This window comes from Tachypleus tridentatus, chromosome 7 (assembly GCF_004210375.1).
Source record: "Tachypleus tridentatus isolate NWPU-2018 chromosome 7, ASM421037v1, whole genome shotgun sequence".
In the NCBI taxonomy this organism is placed as follows: Eukaryota; Metazoa; Arthropoda; class Merostomata; order Xiphosura; family Limulidae; genus Tachypleus; species Tachypleus tridentatus.
This window is the reverse complement of record NC_134831.1, coordinates 130557081-130576078: the sequence shown is the minus strand read 5'-3', so window position 1 is coordinate 130576078 and position 18998 is coordinate 130557081. Positions and strand designations below refer to the sequence as shown.

General features: G+C 33.9%; 1 protein-coding gene across 3 annotated transcripts in view; it reads left to right on the top strand.

The window, feature by feature from the left end:
• The window catches only part of LOC143256603 (eye-specific diacylglycerol kinase-like), an 83302-nt gene that overhangs the window by 57582 nt on the left and 6722 nt on the right, over positions 1-18998 (top strand). The window contains exons 10-17 of one of the 3 annotated variants that reach the window (XR_013031421.1): positions 3326-3510; positions 10753-10927; positions 11944-12014; positions 12276-12421; positions 12915-13033; positions 15304-15377; positions 16952-17188; positions 17502-17625. Coding sequence is in view for 2 of the 3 variants with exons in the window: in XM_076514019.1 (XP_076370134.1) it covers positions 3326-3510; positions 10753-10927; positions 11944-12014; positions 12276-12421; positions 12915-13033; positions 15304-15377; positions 16952-17057; positions 17502-17672 (1047 nt within the window). In the remaining variant the exon portion in view is untranslated. Of the gene's footprint in view, positions 1-3325; positions 3511-10752; positions 10928-11943; positions 12015-12275; positions 12422-12914; positions 13034-15303; positions 15378-16951; positions 17189-17501; positions 17673-18998 lie in introns of those variants that run through there. The other 2 variants (XM_076514019.1, XM_076514021.1) reach the window with 2 other exon arrangements.

Here is an 18998-nt window from a genome sequence, read left to right as displayed (position 1 = left end):
CTAGTCCTACATTTTTAAATTAGGGACAGCAAGCGCAGATAGTCCTTGTGAAGCTTTGTGCGAAAGTCAAAACAAACTAACCGAAGAATTTTTTCACATTTTCAGCATTATAAAGTGGAATATAACATATGTAAGAAAAGTGTATGATTTAAATATAGTCTATGTAAGAAAGGTGTATGATTTAAAGATAACATATGTAAGGGAGGTGTATGATTTAAATATAACCTATGTAAGAAAGGTGTATGATTTAAATATAACATATGTAAGGGAGGTGTATGATTTAAATATAATATATGTAAGGGAGGTATATGATTTAAATATAACATATATAAGAAAGGTGTATGATTTAAATACAACATAATGTAAGAAAGGTGTATGACTTAAATATGTATGATTTAAATATAACATATGTAAGGGAGGTGTATGACTTAAATATAACATATGTAAGAAGGTGTATGACTTAAATATAACATATGTGAGGTGAGGAAAGTGTATGATTTAAATATAACATATGTAAGAAAGGTGTATGATTTAGATACAACATACGTAAGAAAGGTGTATGACTTAAATATAACATATGTAAAAAGGTGTATGATTTAAATAAATAAATCCTTTAAATAATGCTGTTGTTGCATTGTGTAGTTGGACATGAATGAAACAAAAACCTATAAACAGCTGTTGTACTTAATAGTTAAAGTAAACAAATGTAAAACAAACAAAACATATCTCTGTAATCAACATTTTTTATATAAACACCGTGTTTTGGTGGATAATCTACCTCGTGAGGCATCTTCATAGTTGAACGTCTGAAAAAACGACATTATAAAATTTGAATTTTTAATATTCTGGTGTCAAGAAAGTAAAATCAATTATTTTTAATTTGTGGCTATTTCACTTATTTTCCTTTTTTCTTAGATAATGGCGGCATTTCTTGTTGTTTGTACTCCCCGTACAGTATTAGAAAAGCTCTTCACTTGTCTATTGCCACTAATAACTATGGGTAACTTATCTTCACTTGTCGCTAACTGCCACTAATAACTATGGGTAACTTATCTTCACTTGTCGCTAACTGCCACTAATAACTATGGGTAACTTATCTTCACTTGTCGCTATTTCATTTACTTGTTATTTTTTCGTCCATATTGGTATCAACTGTTTTTTACTCTCTTGAAAAGTATTAACTAAGCGTTATGTCTACCACCACCAAAACCAAAATAACGTAGTATTCTATTTCCCTAACGAGTAAACTCTTTCTCCACTAACGAAGCGTTTTGTAGAGTCTATGGACTCCATGTGTAGGATGCCCTAAGTATTCAACAGGCTTAATACAAATACACACGCTAAAAATCAACAATGGCAGAGAAGTTTACTTTAAAAGAGGATTGCCACTCACTTTCATTTGTTTCTCTATCCAACAAACCCCCCCCCAAAAAAAAAATGCAAGAAACCGTCGTTAAAACACCAAACCAAAATTGACCAACCAATCATCTTCCTTCTTCCTGTTCCAATCGAGACAACTGTACAACCACGTTTGTCACAAACGTCAGTTTATAGCTAAATCCACTCCATGTCTTCCGGGCAGGGCGCTTAGTAAGAAATTTTAAAAATATGACAATTCTGGTGAAAATGACGCTATCATTACCCTATGGAGTTAGCTCTTTGACAGAAATCTGGTGTCCGTTTAAAAAGGTGAAACAAGAAATATGTAGTACCAAAAATAATTCAAACAAAAATACAGGAATAATACGACTAAATACGTATCATTTCTACGTAACTTTTATTTTAGAATTGATTTTTACATTGTGAAATGCATACTTGACTTTGGTATTACTGCATCTGAAAATTATATATTCTTGACTGTTGGTACATAGTGTTTATCGTGATGTTATGATCATGTTTGGCGAGGTATCAGTATAGTATAAAAGAAAGCCCAGGACTTACATACAAGGAAAAACAGATTCAGTCAAAACATGTCTTTATTATCACAAACGTTCACTACGATGTCAGTCGAATTAACCGATTTCGTAACCATTTTGTACTCACACATTTCACATTGTAACAATAACTTTTAATATTGTAAATAATGTAGGGATGATCTGTGTATAGTTGTATCATCACTACATTTTTTGACGCTGTGTTTCCGTGTGTGTTTGTTTATGCTAAAGTAACTGTCTTTAAAGTAATGTTATAAACGTCGTAGTTTTGCATTGGTATAGAACAATGTATCTTAAATGTCATTCACTTTTTGCACTCATGTAAACTTAAGTATCACTGTTCAGTTAACCAATGCGTATATTTGGTTCCATATGAGCTAGCGTGCATACACGCACGAACTGATTGGCACATATTTTTCTGTCAATAAAAATGTAATAAAGTGTGTGGCAATGCGTTTCGCGTGTTTAAAGCCAATAACTAGTAACACACTCATAATATTCTCAAGCATTATTGCGTTAATTACTTTTAGAACCAAATAAATTTATACAAGCACAGAAAGAATTTAATTTAAAATTACAGTTATACCTATAACTGAGTACCACATTAAACTATAAGGTGCTATTAACCTACAAACATTTTGGTAGACATTAAAACAATATTCGCATGTATGTTTGCTATACTTAAGTACAATCAAATCCAATAATAGAGTGATTAATATAACTGCTTCTAATAGTTGTTAGGTATTCTGATCTATTAAGTGTATCTGATGTAACTGACACAAAAAGATACAAGTGGTATTATTATCCTTAGACTTTGGTATTTCTCCATGTATTGTTTGTTTTTTTGGAATTTTACACAAAGCTACTCGAGGGCTATCTGCGCTAGCCGTCTCTAATTTAGAAGTGTAAGACTAGAGGGAAGGCAGCTAGTCATCACCACCTACCACCATCTCTTGGGCTACTCTTTTACCAACGAATAATTGGATTGACCGTCATATTATAACGCCCCCACGGCTGAAAGGGCGAGCATGTTTGGTGCGACCGGGATTCGAACCTCTGACCCTCAGGTTACAAGTCGAACGCCTAAACCCACCTGGCCATGCCGGGCCTTCTCCATGTAAGAGATCCTAAAACAGTATATATATATATATATATCATTGAATAAACATATGAGTTCAACTTTTCCAGGTGAGGATTAATTTGTATGGTTTAAGCTTCTTTTGAAGTGGAACTGGTTGTTTTGAAACTTATTTTAAATTCTCACTACTTACGCTTCAGATGGAACCGTTAACTGTATGATGTTTAACTGGCATTCTTTGTTGCTAGAGGAATTGTAATAACAATATGTGACGCAGAATGGAGATTTAATTCGTGTTTTGTTTTCTGTCTAGAATGGAAAAGAACCACCAAGAATGTTCACAATAAAGCCCATTCCTTCAGCTGCATCTAAACCATTAATTGTGTTTGTAAACCCTAAAAGCGGAGGAAAACAAGGGATCAAATTAATTCGAAAATTTCAATGGTTGCTCAACCCTCGACAAGTATTTGATTTATCTCAGGGAGATCCAAGTGTTGGGTGAGTGAAGTGCTGCTTTCGTCTTCTAAACCCGTTACCATCTGTTAAAGTGGAGTTTAATATATAAATTATTTATTTAATTATTTCTTCTAATTTAATACTTATTGCTCATTCGATAGTATATAAAATAGAAATTTTGTGTGTTTTATAATGTATATTTTAATATATTTAGTTCCCCTAATGGTGAGTGAAAACAATATAAAGCCTTACGTGCTGTTCGACGTTTTGTATTAACCCTTTGTTGCATATTGTAATTTTGTAACAAGTATTTGTTGCTAAATGCATACATCAATACTTCAGTTCTGTAGTTGAATGCTTATCCATCTTGATAACAGTCTAAATTAACCATGTAATTATTTTAGTTGCTTTGTCAATACAGTGGTGTTACTTCTGGGTAAGGTATCAATTTATACGCCATATAGTTTATGAAACATAAACTACGAAATTAGTTGAAAACTTCTTTGCATCTATTTTCATAATGTATGTGAAAGAGGATTATTTCACGTCTTAATTTAGTTTGTTGTTGAAAAGCCCTTTAATCTTTTTCACTCTGCAGAAACTGATTAAGAAATACAATGGTCAGAGAGATTAATCAAGTATTTTGCTTTATGAAGTAAATTCATTCTTAAGTTACTCATTATCCATAGTATGTCTGGAAATTCTTTATCTTTCATAGAGTTAGAACTTGTTGTTTCTTAAAAGCATTGGAGGATACCGAATAGTGTTAAAGAATTTAAACAGTCAAGGTTGGGTACCACAGGCAGGGAAACTGGATTGGTTTTGTTATGAATTTTGCGCAAAACTGCACGAAGGCTATATGCACTATTGCTCCATAATTTAGCAGTGATAGACTAGTGAGAAGCAGCTAGTTGTCACCATCCATCCAACAAGATTAATATACACAAACAGTGATTTTTCTTCTTAGAACGAATATATTTTAATTTATAAACAATAATGCAATTTTTAATAACGGTTATTACAAATAATGATTTATATACAGAAGTTTTACAAACTTACAAGCAATTTTCAATCTTCTTTCTTATCTGGAACTTTTTCGATATCCTATCAAGGGTTCACGAAGAGGTTGTTACTTTAGAGTAGATATGGATACAATTAACTAAATAAGGAGCCAGCTAACTCTTCGCTGATCACACGTCAGCTTTTTACAGCTAAAGTTATGTAATGTCTTCGTAGAAATACTTACTTCCGATGTTAATCCGCTGAAGTGAAACGGTTTGTAATGTTCGAAATGTATAAACATTCAAACGATTAATAACTTAACTTCCCGATTAATAAGCGTTAATCACAGTTATAACTTTCGAGGTTTAAAGTGTGCCAACTATAGCAAACCAATAATATACATTGTCCCTTAGCGCCTCGCGTTGGTTAATTGTTATAAACGTGAAAAGAGTTTCTAGAAATTTCAGCTTGCATGACAATACTAGCAATCACTAGTATTTACATACACTCACATACTATATTATTGATTCTTACAGTCGAACATCTTCTACAATTTATTTAAAAATAATAATTTAAGTTATATATATTTTTAAATGTGACTTGCACAAACATTGATAATAAAATAAATGTACAATAGTAATCCCGTCACAACGAAGATACACGAAATATAATCTCTTTTAATGCATCTAAAATTATAACGTGCACATCAAACAGATTAATCCCTCACTAGTACAGCGATAAGTGTACAGATTTACTACGCTCCAACAGATTAAACTAGGGATTCTCAAATAACTTGAATAAAACATAGCAACAAAAGGGCACTGGCCGTTTAGCTGGCTAAGTATGCGGCTGTCATGATATTAAATTAGTTAAATAAGATACCAGTTAATCTTTATGTAATCTTCTCGAACAGCTGCAAGTGACCTGTCAAATCTACTGCACCACCACTGACTGCGTAAGTTGACATAGTTAGGCATCAGAGATTAATGGCTCCCGCAACCCATTTCTCTTTAGGCCTAACATGATGTGTAAAGAAAAAAAAAAAGAAGCGAAACGAGAGGGACCGTTTTGAAAATTTACAAAAAATTATGTATTTATATTTAAAAGTAGTTGGGACAGTAAATTATAAAATATTAAGGCAACAAGAATGCTAAACTTAACATTTTGCTTGATGTAAATGAACTAATTATATCGCGAGGAGTTACAAAAATTGCGATTGTATAAGTAACAAGAAAACATTGCCATGTCTTCCGTTCGTATGTACTTGTTACAAAGTGGACAGTTGGAAGTAAAATTAATGCAACCCTAAAGATCTTGGGAAAAATATATTTATTCTTTCACTAATAACATATTAATAAATTATAAAATGTAAAAGGTTAACAAAAGATAATTATAAACCCTTATTGAATTACAATTTACAAATCGAGGTTAACTGAAATCCTTACGATCTGCTCTTAACGGAATTACTTATATATTTGATACATAAAACTGTCGGTACTTGGAGAAACTATATTATTACATAATTGAGAGAAAAAAGAACGAGACAATTGTACATTTCACATATACTGCATTTATTACGACCATTGTTTAACCTGTTGATGATACCTTTCTTTCCGAAACCATGGTCGTAATAAATAAACTATACCTGAAACGTACAATTGTCTCGTTTTTCCTGAATTCTGGAATTATATATAACCTAATAGAGGGAGGTAAAACATTGAGCAATCTGCCAGTTTCAAATAGTTTTTATTTGCTCTTAAGTCAAACTATGATTGACAAGCTGAACATTACATTTTCCAATCTTAATATGTATCTTGCTCTACCATTACAGTATGCATCCTTGAAATGCATTGTGTATTTTACCTTAGGAGTAACATTGTTCTCATGTGTATTAAACAACAGATTTATTTACTGTATATTAAACTGTGTAACAGAAGGGTAATATTGATTTCAAGATTTAAACAGACAAAAGAAATGTCTGTTTACTCTCTGTTTTTGTAAACACAAATACTTCAAATGGTTATTATGATTTCCTAAAGAGGTATATCCTGTTGTAATTAATTTTCAGTGACGTGTGATTATTTGTTGATACTTACTGGAGAATAAGATGCCATATTTTTAAGTTTTATATTTTTCTTGCTAAGATATAAACTGTGATACAAACCAATAACCCTAAACATGAGGTTAAAATACAAGTATTGTTTTCTACTAAATAAGATGTATTTCAGTTATGTGTGAGAAATTTAAACCTTTTAAGGTTGTATTGTCTTTTCTTTAGCAATACTAAAATAACAGATGAACAGATTAAGTAAATGCCTGGGTGTTTGACATAACTATTGTAATAAAGTTAATTTACTGTAACTTATATTTTATTTGATACCTATTAGAGTTTCATAGTGGTCAAATAATAGTTCTACTGTAAATAGAATGGTTTTCAACAGTTATTAACAATTCTATTTTGTTTTTACATAAGCATAAACTATTCAGATTTTGAGTTGGTCGCAGAATGAGGTTTTGTTTTGGTTTGTTTTAAAATTTTCGCAAAGCTACACGAGGGATATCTACACTGGGATTAGCAGTGTAAGACTATTGGGGACCCGGCATGGCCAAGCGTGTTAAGGCGTGCGACTCGTAATCTGAGGGTCGCGGGTTCGCATCTCGGTCGCGCCAAACATGCTCGCCCTTTCAGTCGTGGGGGCGTTATAATGTGACGGTCAATCCCACTATTCGTTAGTAAAAGAGTAGCCCAAGAGTTGGCGGTGGGTGGTGATGACTAGCTGCCTTCCCTCTAGTATTACACTGCTAAATTAGGGACGGCTAGCACAGATATCCCTCGAGTAGCTTTGTGCAAAATTCAAAACAAACAAGACTATTGGGTAGGCATCTAGTCACTACCACCCACAGCCAACTCTTCGGCTACTATTTTACCAACGAATAGTGGGATTGACCGTCACATCACCCCTACGGCTGAAAATACAAGCATGTTTAATGTGGTGGGAGTCGATCGCGCGACCTCAGATTGTGAGTCGAGCGCCCTAACCACCTGGCCATGCCGGACCGTGGCTATATTGAACAAAGCTCAGCGTCGCTTATTAGCGTCTCTGTGTACATTGGATGGTACTGATGTGTGTGTGTTACACAAATTTACAAGACGGAAGCGAAAAATTTATGTTTTGCTTTAAAAAATTTCACCTGAGATTTTTATCAAAATTACTTATATCTAAGTAGCGCTGATTGGTCTCAGTGAAACATGTTGTTGTTTTTTTTGCAGAGTGTTATGGTAGATAAACAACACTGTAAATTTACATAATTAAACAAATAACTCTTATTATAATGGAGCTTGCAATGTACGTGTCCAAAATTCGGATCTTGGAAACTACCTCATCGACCATCACTAATCATAACTGGGTAATATTTGTATAGCTTGGCAGTATTTTTTGTAGCTGAGCAATAAATAAAACAATCGATAGTTTTACAAAAAAAAATTATGTATTTCAGATTTAACCAATAGAAATTACAAAAAGAGTAAGTTTCAAATATAAAACAATAACAAATAAGCATAGAAAAATATGTATTTTTCGTTAGTGAAATTATCATAATAACTTCCTCTACAAATAAATTTTAAATAAAATTCTTTTTCTCGTGGATGGTGGACATTGTTGATTATCCAGTATAAATACGTTGTTGTTAAAGTGTTGAACAATTCCAGAAAAGACCTTAGGCCCAAAACCTTTTGTACCTGCCCTGAGAGCGCGTATTTCTGCTTGTATTACTACCATACATTTGCAGGCATCTCTATGTCCAGAGATCTGTACTATGTCTGCCACATTTTGTTGCATAGACAAGTATTTTTTGTTTGTTTGGGAATTTTGCACAAAGCTACTCGAGGGCTATCTGTGCTAGCCGTACCTAATTTAGCAGTGTAAGACTAGAGGGAAGGCAGCTAGTCATCACCACCCACCGCCAACTCTTGGGCTACTCTTTTACCAACGAATAGTGGGATTGACCGTCACATTATACACCCCCACGGCTGGGAGGGCGAGCATGTTTAGCGCCACGCGGGCGCGAACCCGCGACCCTCGGATTACGAGTCGCACGCCTTACGCGCTAGGCCATGCCGGGCCACATAGACACGTATAAATCACTAACTTGTAGGCTGAATTACACCTATTTAGGTGTAATTTTTGGTATTGATGTTGAAGTAAAAACATAGAGAACACATTATGAAGCACCGAACCTATCAGTGTTGTTCCAACATTGTAAATTGCTGGAAAAAGTGTAATTGTGTGAGTAGTACTAGAGTGGCTGAAGATAAATATCGTCTCTTTTATAAGAGTGGATCACATCCCAAATGTACCTGAATACTCTTGTCAACCGTGCTTGCAGTAAGAACTATACATTTACCTCCTGTTGTCCAGGATTGGTTTATAAAGTACGACGTTGGTTTCAGTCATCTTCCTTAGCTAATACACACTGATTGAAATGATATCATTTGTATGTTTTTCTAGTTAAGCCAAGGGCTACACAAAGGACTGTCTGTGGTCTGCCCACCATGGACATCAAAATCCGGTTTCTAGCATTTTAAGTCCGCAGACATCTCGCTATGCCACCAGAGGGCGACTGATTGAACGTTTGGTTCGTCGCTGTAATCTTCTGCTAACACCTGTGAACCAATTGTGATCTTCTGCTAACACCTGTGAACCAATTGTGATCTTCTGCTAACACCTGTGAACCAATTGCAGACAATGCTCCTCATTAAATGGGTTGCAATTAAATAAGACATATTACAACATTCTGTGGTGTTTATGCCACATTGAGTCTGGATTGTTATCGCGCCGAATAATATATAATCTTATGATACAAAGCGAAAGTCTTAATAAATGTTCCAGTCACGTAGTTGAAGATTCATTTGCTTTGACTCATGTAACTATAGCTACTGGTTAGTTGTATGTGTGTTTAGCAGAAACTATTCTCTTACACTAGTAACCCCAGCTGTTTGTCCTAATTTAAGTTTGCTCTTTTTTGTTGTTTTGTTTTTTATATGAAACTATAATGAGGTTAGCTTTATGTTTTAATTAGTTTGATGCTTTTATTTTGTAAAACTGAAACTCCGACGAATAGAAGAGTGTAGCTAGTCTAAAATTCCCATGTTTTCAGAAATCAACTTTGTTTTAGTGTTAAAAAAATTATGTTAGAAACCTCTAGTACGGTAAACTTCGAAGAGCTCTAGTGATTTCATAAAAGGTTTATTTTTATTGTCAGATCTGAAATTCTGAGGTTATAAGTGCTTCTTCGATGTCTCAGCGGTAATACTGAAAGCTGTATAACGCTGAGAATTGGGTTTCGATATCCGTTTTGAACAGAGCTATTAGACTATAATGTAGCTCTGCACCTCGCGACAAAAAACAACAAAATTTTAGGGTTTGAAAGATTGTGAATAATAGGAACCGCTGAAACTTTTCGTATAATACACTAACCTTGCTTTTCAATAATTATCGCTCGTTCTGTTTCTGCTAAATATTAATATATTTTTAATATATTAAGATAAAGAAAACGGTGATATATATCCCCATAATATGTGTCTATTATCTTATTTCATTAACAAAACTCTTAATGAAACTTTAACTATTAAAATATTGAACCGATAAAGATACATTCTGGAAATATAGGTCTAACATTATATTTATCTTAATCGAAATCTCGTCCTAATAAACTTTCCTTTACGCCAAACATGCTCGCCCTTTCAGCCGTAAAGGTGTTATAAGTGACGGTCAGTCCCACTGTTCGTTAGTACATAGTAGCCCAAGAGTTGGCGGTGGGTGATAACGACTAGCTGCCTTCCCTTATACTGCTAAATTAGGAACTGCTAGCGCAGGTAGCCCTTGTGTAGATTTGCGCGAAATTCAAAATAAGCAAACAAACAAACAAACTCCAGTTTGCGTTAAACAAAGTTGGTTAACAGCTAATACTTCTTTTCACTTTATAATTTTTTATTGAGAAATATTGATTTTACAGTATTAATTCTACGTCAAGCAAGTTTTCAGGTTTTGAGATGTCTTAAAAATATAAGTTTCTGAAATTCACTTTACTATTTGTAATTCGTTAAACTTTACAAACTTGTTTCAGCTTTAAGTCAGTAATTCTGAATTAATTAAATGCCGTACTTGGTTTTAAATTGAAAACTTTCGATGTTGTTGCCGAAATAATCGTTATATCTTCTAAGAAAGCTGGTTGCTTTTAATACGTCTCTTCGATCGTAATTTGTTGCCTCTAATATTACAGACTAGAATTGTATAAGAAGGTTCCAAATCTACGGATATTGGCGTGTGGAGGGGACGGAACTGTAGGCTGGATGCTGTCACTTCTTGATAAAGTAGGCCTAAACCCTTCTCCTCTTGTTGGAGTACTACCCCTGGGAACAGGAAACGACCTAGCTCGAATTCTTGGCTGGGGTGGGGTGAGTGAGTTATTGTGTAATTAATTCTAAAATATCTTAAATACCGGAAATTTGTATACACGAGTTCTTTTACTGATATAAAGCTAAGCTTAGTTTTAAGCACATTTACCAAGTACTATCTAATTTTATGAACGAGAAAATGCGTTTTTTATAATGCAAGAAATAATAAAATGTTATATGATGGAACATGGCCAAGCGCGTTAAAGCGTTCGACTCGTAATCCGACGGTCACGGTTCGAATCCTGGTCGCACCAAACATGCTCGCCCTTTCAGCCGTGGGGGCGTTATAATGTGACGGTCAATTCCACTATTCGTTGGTAGAAGAGTAGACCAAGAGTTGTCGGTAGGTGGTGATGACTAGCTGCCTTCCCTCTAGTCTTACACTGCTAAATTAGGGATAGCGCAGATAGCCCTCGAGTAGCTTTGCGCGAAATTCTAAGCAGACAAACAAATCTGCCTTTTGTCTTTTGGTCACGAAAGGCGGAAGACTTTGGAAACGTCGTCCTCAACACTTGTGTCTCCACAACGGACAGTTGCTGTCCATTCTACAAAGCTTCATCATGAATACTCTGTCTAAACAATCTATCAAAGAAATGTTGCATATTTAACTGTGCAACGTTTTTGTTATAAAATTTGGAAAAAAACATAGTAATGGTTCTGATAAATAAACTGAAGTGGACGGCAGTAAAAATACGAATCTAGGACGATGTTTAGAAAGTCTTCTGTCATCAGGTGATGCACCTGAGGACTAAATACTATATTCTACAATTGTGTGTTTGCAACAGACAGTTGCCGTTTGTCTTAGTTTACTCATTTTGAAAATCTGCTTAAGCAATCTATCAATGGCTGTTATTTCCAGTTTTGACTCTTCGAGTTGAATGTTCAACAAATCTTTTCCATCTGGACAAATATTTGATCGACTTAACTTTTTGAATTTTCAAATTCAAGTACATTTCACGGGGAGAAAACTTTCTACCTAATTATAAGCTAAAAAAAATGCACCTTTCTATTTTTAGGGTTACACCGACGAACCAATTTCCAAGATTATCTCCAACGTTGAAACTGGGGATATCGTTCAGTTAGACAGGTAAGAAAATATATGATTTGGACTATTCTACAATATCTCATCTACTGACATGTGCTACTAAAATTAATATTTATATAAATTATTAAAATAATAATAATAATAGTTTACTCAAGAAGCCTAACTAAAACAAAATAGCAAACACTTAATTCATTTTCTAATGAATAAACTTAGTTTGACACAAGACGTTATTAAAAGTAGAAAGCAGATAGCAATCTCAGGTTCTGTGCTGTTAATGGCCTATGTATTATTGTTGGTCCGCAGATGGGATGTTACGGTTGAGAAAAACCCCGATGTTGATTCACCGAGTAGGGAAGGTGGTAAGGAAAACTTGCCCCTTAACGTCTTCAACAACTACTTTTCTATTGGTGTAGATGCCCACATAGCCCTGGAGTTTCATGAGGCGAGAGGTGAGAAGTTTTAAATCGCCCTTTAGGCCTCGCGAAAATATAAAACACAGACGTTACTATGATCAGTCGCAATACAGCAAAACTACGAAACTAAACGGCTCTCAATAAAACATAAATAACATTATAGTTCTTTCGAAATAAACAAAGTTATAGTTTAAGTTTACAGTTAGAAGCTAAATAAAATAACGTTTCCAAACGCGTTTTACTTAATTTCGTATTTGTTTTGAATTTAGAAAAAACAAAACGTCGTTTTCATGAAGGGTAAAACTCAAAACTCCATCTGCAAAAGTAAGGCAGGAAATAATGTATTTCTTTTGTTTTCAAAACGAAATCTAAAGTTAATCTTTAAACCTAGATAATAATATGAATTGGTAACCTTGTACATTTATGGCATTCAACTAGAGTCCACGGTTGTAGGTTTTGTGACGTTTGTATATTGTTATGTTCCTACTGAAACTAATTTTTTTCCACTTTTTTTTTATTAATATTACAGAAGCTCGACCTAGTAGGTTCAATAGCAGACTAAGAAACAAGATGTTTTACGGACAGGCGAGTGGTAAAGATTTACTACAGAGAAAGTGGAAAGACCTGTGTAATTATGTGTCTCTGGAAGTAAGCCTTTTGTTTTTCCCTGTCGGCCATATTTAACGTCTTTGAAATTTATTTGGGCAGCGCAACAATGTAGGCTTCGTGAATACAAGTAATAGAGTTTATGGTAACAATGTCACACACAAGTAAGTGAAATAAGTGGTTATTTGACAACGTTTTGGGAAATTGGTTGTCTCTTTGTGCTTAAGCGCAATGCTACGCTGTCTTTGCTGTGCCAACGCGAGTATGTAAACTCAGTTTTTAGCGTTATATTATGAATTATCTCTGAAACCGCGGAAAGTGTATTGTTTGTATGTTTTTTTTTAATTTCGCGCAAATCTGCACGAAGGCTATCTGCGCTAACCGCCCATAATTTAGCAGTGTAAGAGTAGCTCTTCGGCTACTCTTTTAACAACGAATAGTGGGATTGGCCGTCATATTATAACGCCCTCACGGTTGAAAGGGCGAGCATGTTTGGTGCGACTGGGATTCAAACCCGCGACCCTCGAATTACGAGTCGAGCGTCTTAACCACCTGGTCATGCTCGATTCAACTAATTTATATGGAAAAAATGTTATTTTTGTAAATAAATAAATAATTATAGCCAGCGTTTGTGATTTGAGAATTGTTTTTTGTCGGGATTTTTTCAATATAAAAACACTGCTGAATTTTTTTAATTTTTAAATTATTAAAATAATTGTGTGACATAAAGCAGAGGGCGTTTAATCTGTGCTATAGCTTCCATTTTTCACTCTCGAAATTATCGTATTTCATTATTTGTAATAAAATCAATATTATTGGCTTATTGATTGACTACATGATTTATGGTGCCAAGTCAACACACGTTGTATTGCTTGAATAAAAGAGACATTAGACGAGTGTAGGTTTGACTTTGTACAAAACAGACATTAGACGTAGGTTTAACTTACATAGGTTTAACTTTGTACAAAACAGACATTAGACAAGCGTAGGTTTAACTTTGTACAAAACAGACATTAGACGAGTGTAGGTTTGACTTTGTACAAAACAGACATTAGACGAACATAGGTTTAACTTTGTACAAAACAGACATTAGACAAGCGTAGGTTTAACTTTGTACAAAACAGACATTAGACAAGCGTAGGTTTGACTTTGTACAAAACAGACATTAGACAAGCGTAGGGGTTTAACTTTGACTTTGTACAAAACAAACGAACATAGGTTTAGACAAAACAGACATTAGACAAGCGTAGGTTTGACTTTGTACAAAACAGACATTAGACGAACATAGGTTTAACTTTGTACAAAACAGACATTAGACAAGCGTAGGTTTGACTTTGTACAAAACAGACATTAGATGAACATAGGTTTAACTTTGTACAAAACAGACATTAGACGAACATAGGTTTAACTTTGTACAAAACAGACATTAGACGAACATAGGTTTAACTTTGTACAAAACAGACATTAGACGAACATAGGTTTAACTTTGTACAAAACAGACATTGACGAACATAGGTTTAACTTTTGTACAAAACAGACATTAGACAAGCGTAGGTTTGACTTTGTACAAAACAAACATTAGCCGAACATAGGTTTAACTTTGTACAAAACAGACATTAGACGAACATAGGTTTAACTTTGTACAAAACAGACATTAGACAAGCGTAGGTTTGATTTTGTACAAAACAGACATTAGACGAACATAGGTTTAACTTTGTACAAAACAGACATTAGACGAACATAGGTTTAACATTGTACAAAACAGACATTAGACGAACATAGGTTTAACTTTGTACAAAACAGACATTAGACGAACATAGATTTAACTTTGTACAAAACAGACATTAGACAAGCGTAGGTTTGACTTTGTACAAAACAGACATTAGACAGAACATAGGTTTAACTTTGTACAAAACAGACATTAGACGAACATAGGTTTAACTTTGTACAAAACAGACATTAGACAAGCGTAGGTTTGACTTTGTACAAAACAAACATTAGACGAACATAGGTTTAACTTTGTACAAAACAGACATTAGACAAGTGTAGGTTTGACTTTGTACAAAACAAACATTAGACGAACATAGGTTTAACTTTGTACAAAACAGACATTAGACAAGCGTAGGTTTAACTTTGTACAAAACAGACATTAGACAAGCGTAGGTTTAACTTTGTACAAAACAGATATTAGAAAGGATCGTAGGTTTAAGTTTATGTACAAAACAGATATGACATCAGGTTTAAGTTTACGTACAATACACATCAGTGCGTATGTTTATTTTAAAACACGTTTTTTTTTTTTTGTGATCTAGTGTGATGGGCAGGACTTCACACCGAAGTTAAAAGAACTTCGTACTCACGCTATTTTGTTTCTTAACGTTCCCAGGTTAGTACACGGCCTAGTGTTTGTAAAATAATAATATTCAAGACACGAAATCCTGTTCTACTACACAGAAGAAGTATATTTTTTAACGCACGCGTTCAGGTTAATGTTGTTGTTTTTTTTAATTGAGCACAAAGCTACGCAATGAGCTATCTATGGTCTGCCCACCACGGGTATTGGAACCCGGATTTTAGCGTTGCGTTCATGTAAGAACTGTTATTTTATTTCCTCCAAAGGAGGGCTAAGGTCGTCTAGAGGGGTCACCTGCTTTAATTTGTTTGTTTGTTTAAAATTAAGCGCGAAGTTACACAATGGGCTATCTGTCTTCTGCCCACCACGTGTATCGAAACCCGGATTTTAGTTGTGTGAATCCGTAACATTCCGCTTTGCCACTGCGGGACCACCTGTTTTTACTAGTCACACTACAATACAGCAGTGTATTGTCTGTCGGTTTGTCAGTAGACACTAAAATGGCGTCACATAAGAGATGCTTTACATTGTAATTTGTACTGTCGTGAAGCCAGTAATGCTTATGCATGCCACGAATCACAAGAATAATTATGAGCTCTGTAGGCTACAATACAGCATGATACACGAATTTCAAAAGTAAGAAACATAAATATTTCATACTTTTAATTTTGTGTTTTTTTTGTTGTTGTTTTTTTACTCTTGAAATATAGCACTTTAAGGGATCCTATGGAAGTACATCTGGTTTAATAGTGGATGTGTTTTTTTAATAATAAAACAGTTATTTTATTTTTATATTAAACCTGACGAAGGACAACTGTTTGAAGCGTAGTTGTTAAATATATTTTTTTTCCTTTGCGTGTGTATTAAAAAAAAATTCTTCCTTCGTGTAACAGAACAGCGTGATCTTCATAAAACTTAAACGTCGCTACGTATATCAGTAGTTCATTAATTATGCTAATAAAATATATTGTAATACTTAAGTGTCTATTGTATAGTTATGCCTTATCTCACGCTCGAATCATAAGCTGAGAGAACGTGTCTTTAAGTGTTGAAATAATAGTTCTTTAGCTTTCAACAATTATGAAACTTTTGTGACAAGAAGCAGTTTTTCTCCATAGCATACAGGTTTTTAAGCAATTAGTAATACCTTTTATTTTTATTTATATTCATCTGTTGTTGTCCTCAGAATCTTATTTTAAATATAATACTACTATTTAATTGGTTAAACGTTTGTTTATGTCTGTTGATTCGTGCAACTCGCTTTCATTTTTTTTATTCAAATATTAGAACTAGTGGATAAAACTGACTGTTTGAAAAAACAAATTTACCTAAAATCAAAACTTAATATAGTACACAACCTCACGCTAGAGGCCGCTAGTTTTGTTTTCCGTCCCGATATTCATTTTCATAAAACATATATAACTTGATTTTCCTTTGAATTTTTAAAAATATAATATGATGCTTATTAATTAGGCTTCTTAATATACACTTTGGTTGGTTTCGATTCATAATCACTTCTTATTTTAGAAATATCTTTAATAAACAAATATTGTTATTCATGGAGAAACATTTCGATAAATCATAACTGTTACTATTTTTCTCTTTAGTTATGGTGGAGGAACTAGGCCTTGGTTAGGTCCTGCAGCAGGTTTCGACCTTCAAAGAACAGATGATGGTTTAATAGAAGTACTAGGTCTCACCACATATCAGCTGGCAAGTGATGTGACCTTAAACAGTTGAAAAGTGCATTTAATCTGTTTGATCACGGTATACGAGTTAATATCTGATATTTTATCATTTTTCACAATACGACATAATACCATATGACATTGTTAGAAACACAGGTTTGTAATTTTACCTATTTTGGAATCTTTGCTATTAAATACTTCACCTGCTCAAAAGTTTACAAATTTGCAAGTAAAATTTTAATTAGTAGCTTTTTTAAAATATATATTTTACTAGAATTTATCTTTTGGTTCTCTTTAAGTCTTACGTCCCTACACCTAAAGACGTGTAAATCCATTAAAAATGACAAACTTATAGGTTTTTCTGGATAACCGTCCATGTTTTAACAGTTTGAAATAAAAATGTTGAATTATCAGTTGAAAAAGTTAATGTTATTCCCACATTTATAATACTATGTTTTACTACTGACAGCCACTACTCCAAGCACGAGGTCATGGTACTTGTATTGCCCAATGCCGGCACGCCCGTGTTATCACTACCCGAACAATTCCTATGCAAGTGGACGGAGAACCTTGTAAACTACTGCCCTCTATAATTGAGCTTCGACTGCGAAATAAAGCCAACATGATTGCCAAGTCAAAGGTGTGATATATCGTTTAAATGATAGATACTCTTCCAGTATAAAACTGTGTATAGTAAAACACGTGTACGTTTGTACATCTCATAAAAAAAGTTATTTGCTCGGGAATATATGGGGTATGTATTTTTTGTTTCTTCATTTCAAAGCATTAGAACGACCAATTTAGATCTAAAAAAATTATTATATCTAAAAAACAAACAAACTTGGTTTCGAAAACACATATTAACCATAATTTACCAAACACCTGAACCCAATCTTTTTGTTAGAGCGGATATGATATCTACTTTCCGAAAGCGCTATCAGATTTCTCGAATTTTGATTACTTCAGATCACAGCGTGGTCAAATCAACCTTCGAGCCTACACTTGAAGTGCTTCACGTGCGTAGGCGTTAGCAATTTCAGTTTTGAAAATTTAATGTACACCTCCACAATAATGTATTAAGGAACGACGCAAGAATGCCTAATGTCGTAGTTTCAGTAGTTATTTAGCCTACTTTCTGTCTTTGAAGATACGTGGTAGTACTCCCATCAATTTGACACTTCTTTTCGTGGTTATATTCATGAATGGAAGTAACTAACACATTCTATTTTCTATGTAGTTTGTTTACTGATATTTATTCTCTCAAGCAGACGTACTTTTTGGACTTATGAATATCATATGCCCCGCAAGATGGCTTAATCATATTAGGTATTTTCCCCGAAGATCACTTGGTGGATCATATTTTTAAACCATTGCACCATCAGAGAATACTGTGTTTTCTGTCACTCAGTCAGTTGACACAAAAATGACTTCACGTAAGGGAAGCTTAATGTAGCAGTTTATACTCTCGTGATATCGGTAAAACTTGCGCATGCATTGAATCACGAGAAGAATTATGAACTCTGTAGGCTACAATATAACGTAACGTATGAACTTAAAAATGAATAAATAGAAACATTTGTTACTCTTAATTTTAATTTTATTCACTCTGTAGCTAGATTCCCCAGATCCTAAGAGTCAACAAAGAGTTCTGTGTTAATCAATGATGATAGTTACTGTTCTCAGGTCATAGTTTCCATTTTATGAATAGATTGAACAAACAGCAGTCAGTAAGATTGTGACGTCTGGGTGAATTTTTAATAACGTTTTTTGAGCCGATTTCACGTCATCAGTGACGTCTGCTTATTGTATCTTGTGAAAATATAAAAAAAAATTGTTCTCTCAAAAAATATAAATATTTTACGTGAATAAATAATGTGATGTTATTTATGTATTGTGTTTATTTTCCTAATTCATATATACCTATCAAAACCTGTACATAGGTACCTGTCTATAGTAACAAGTGTAT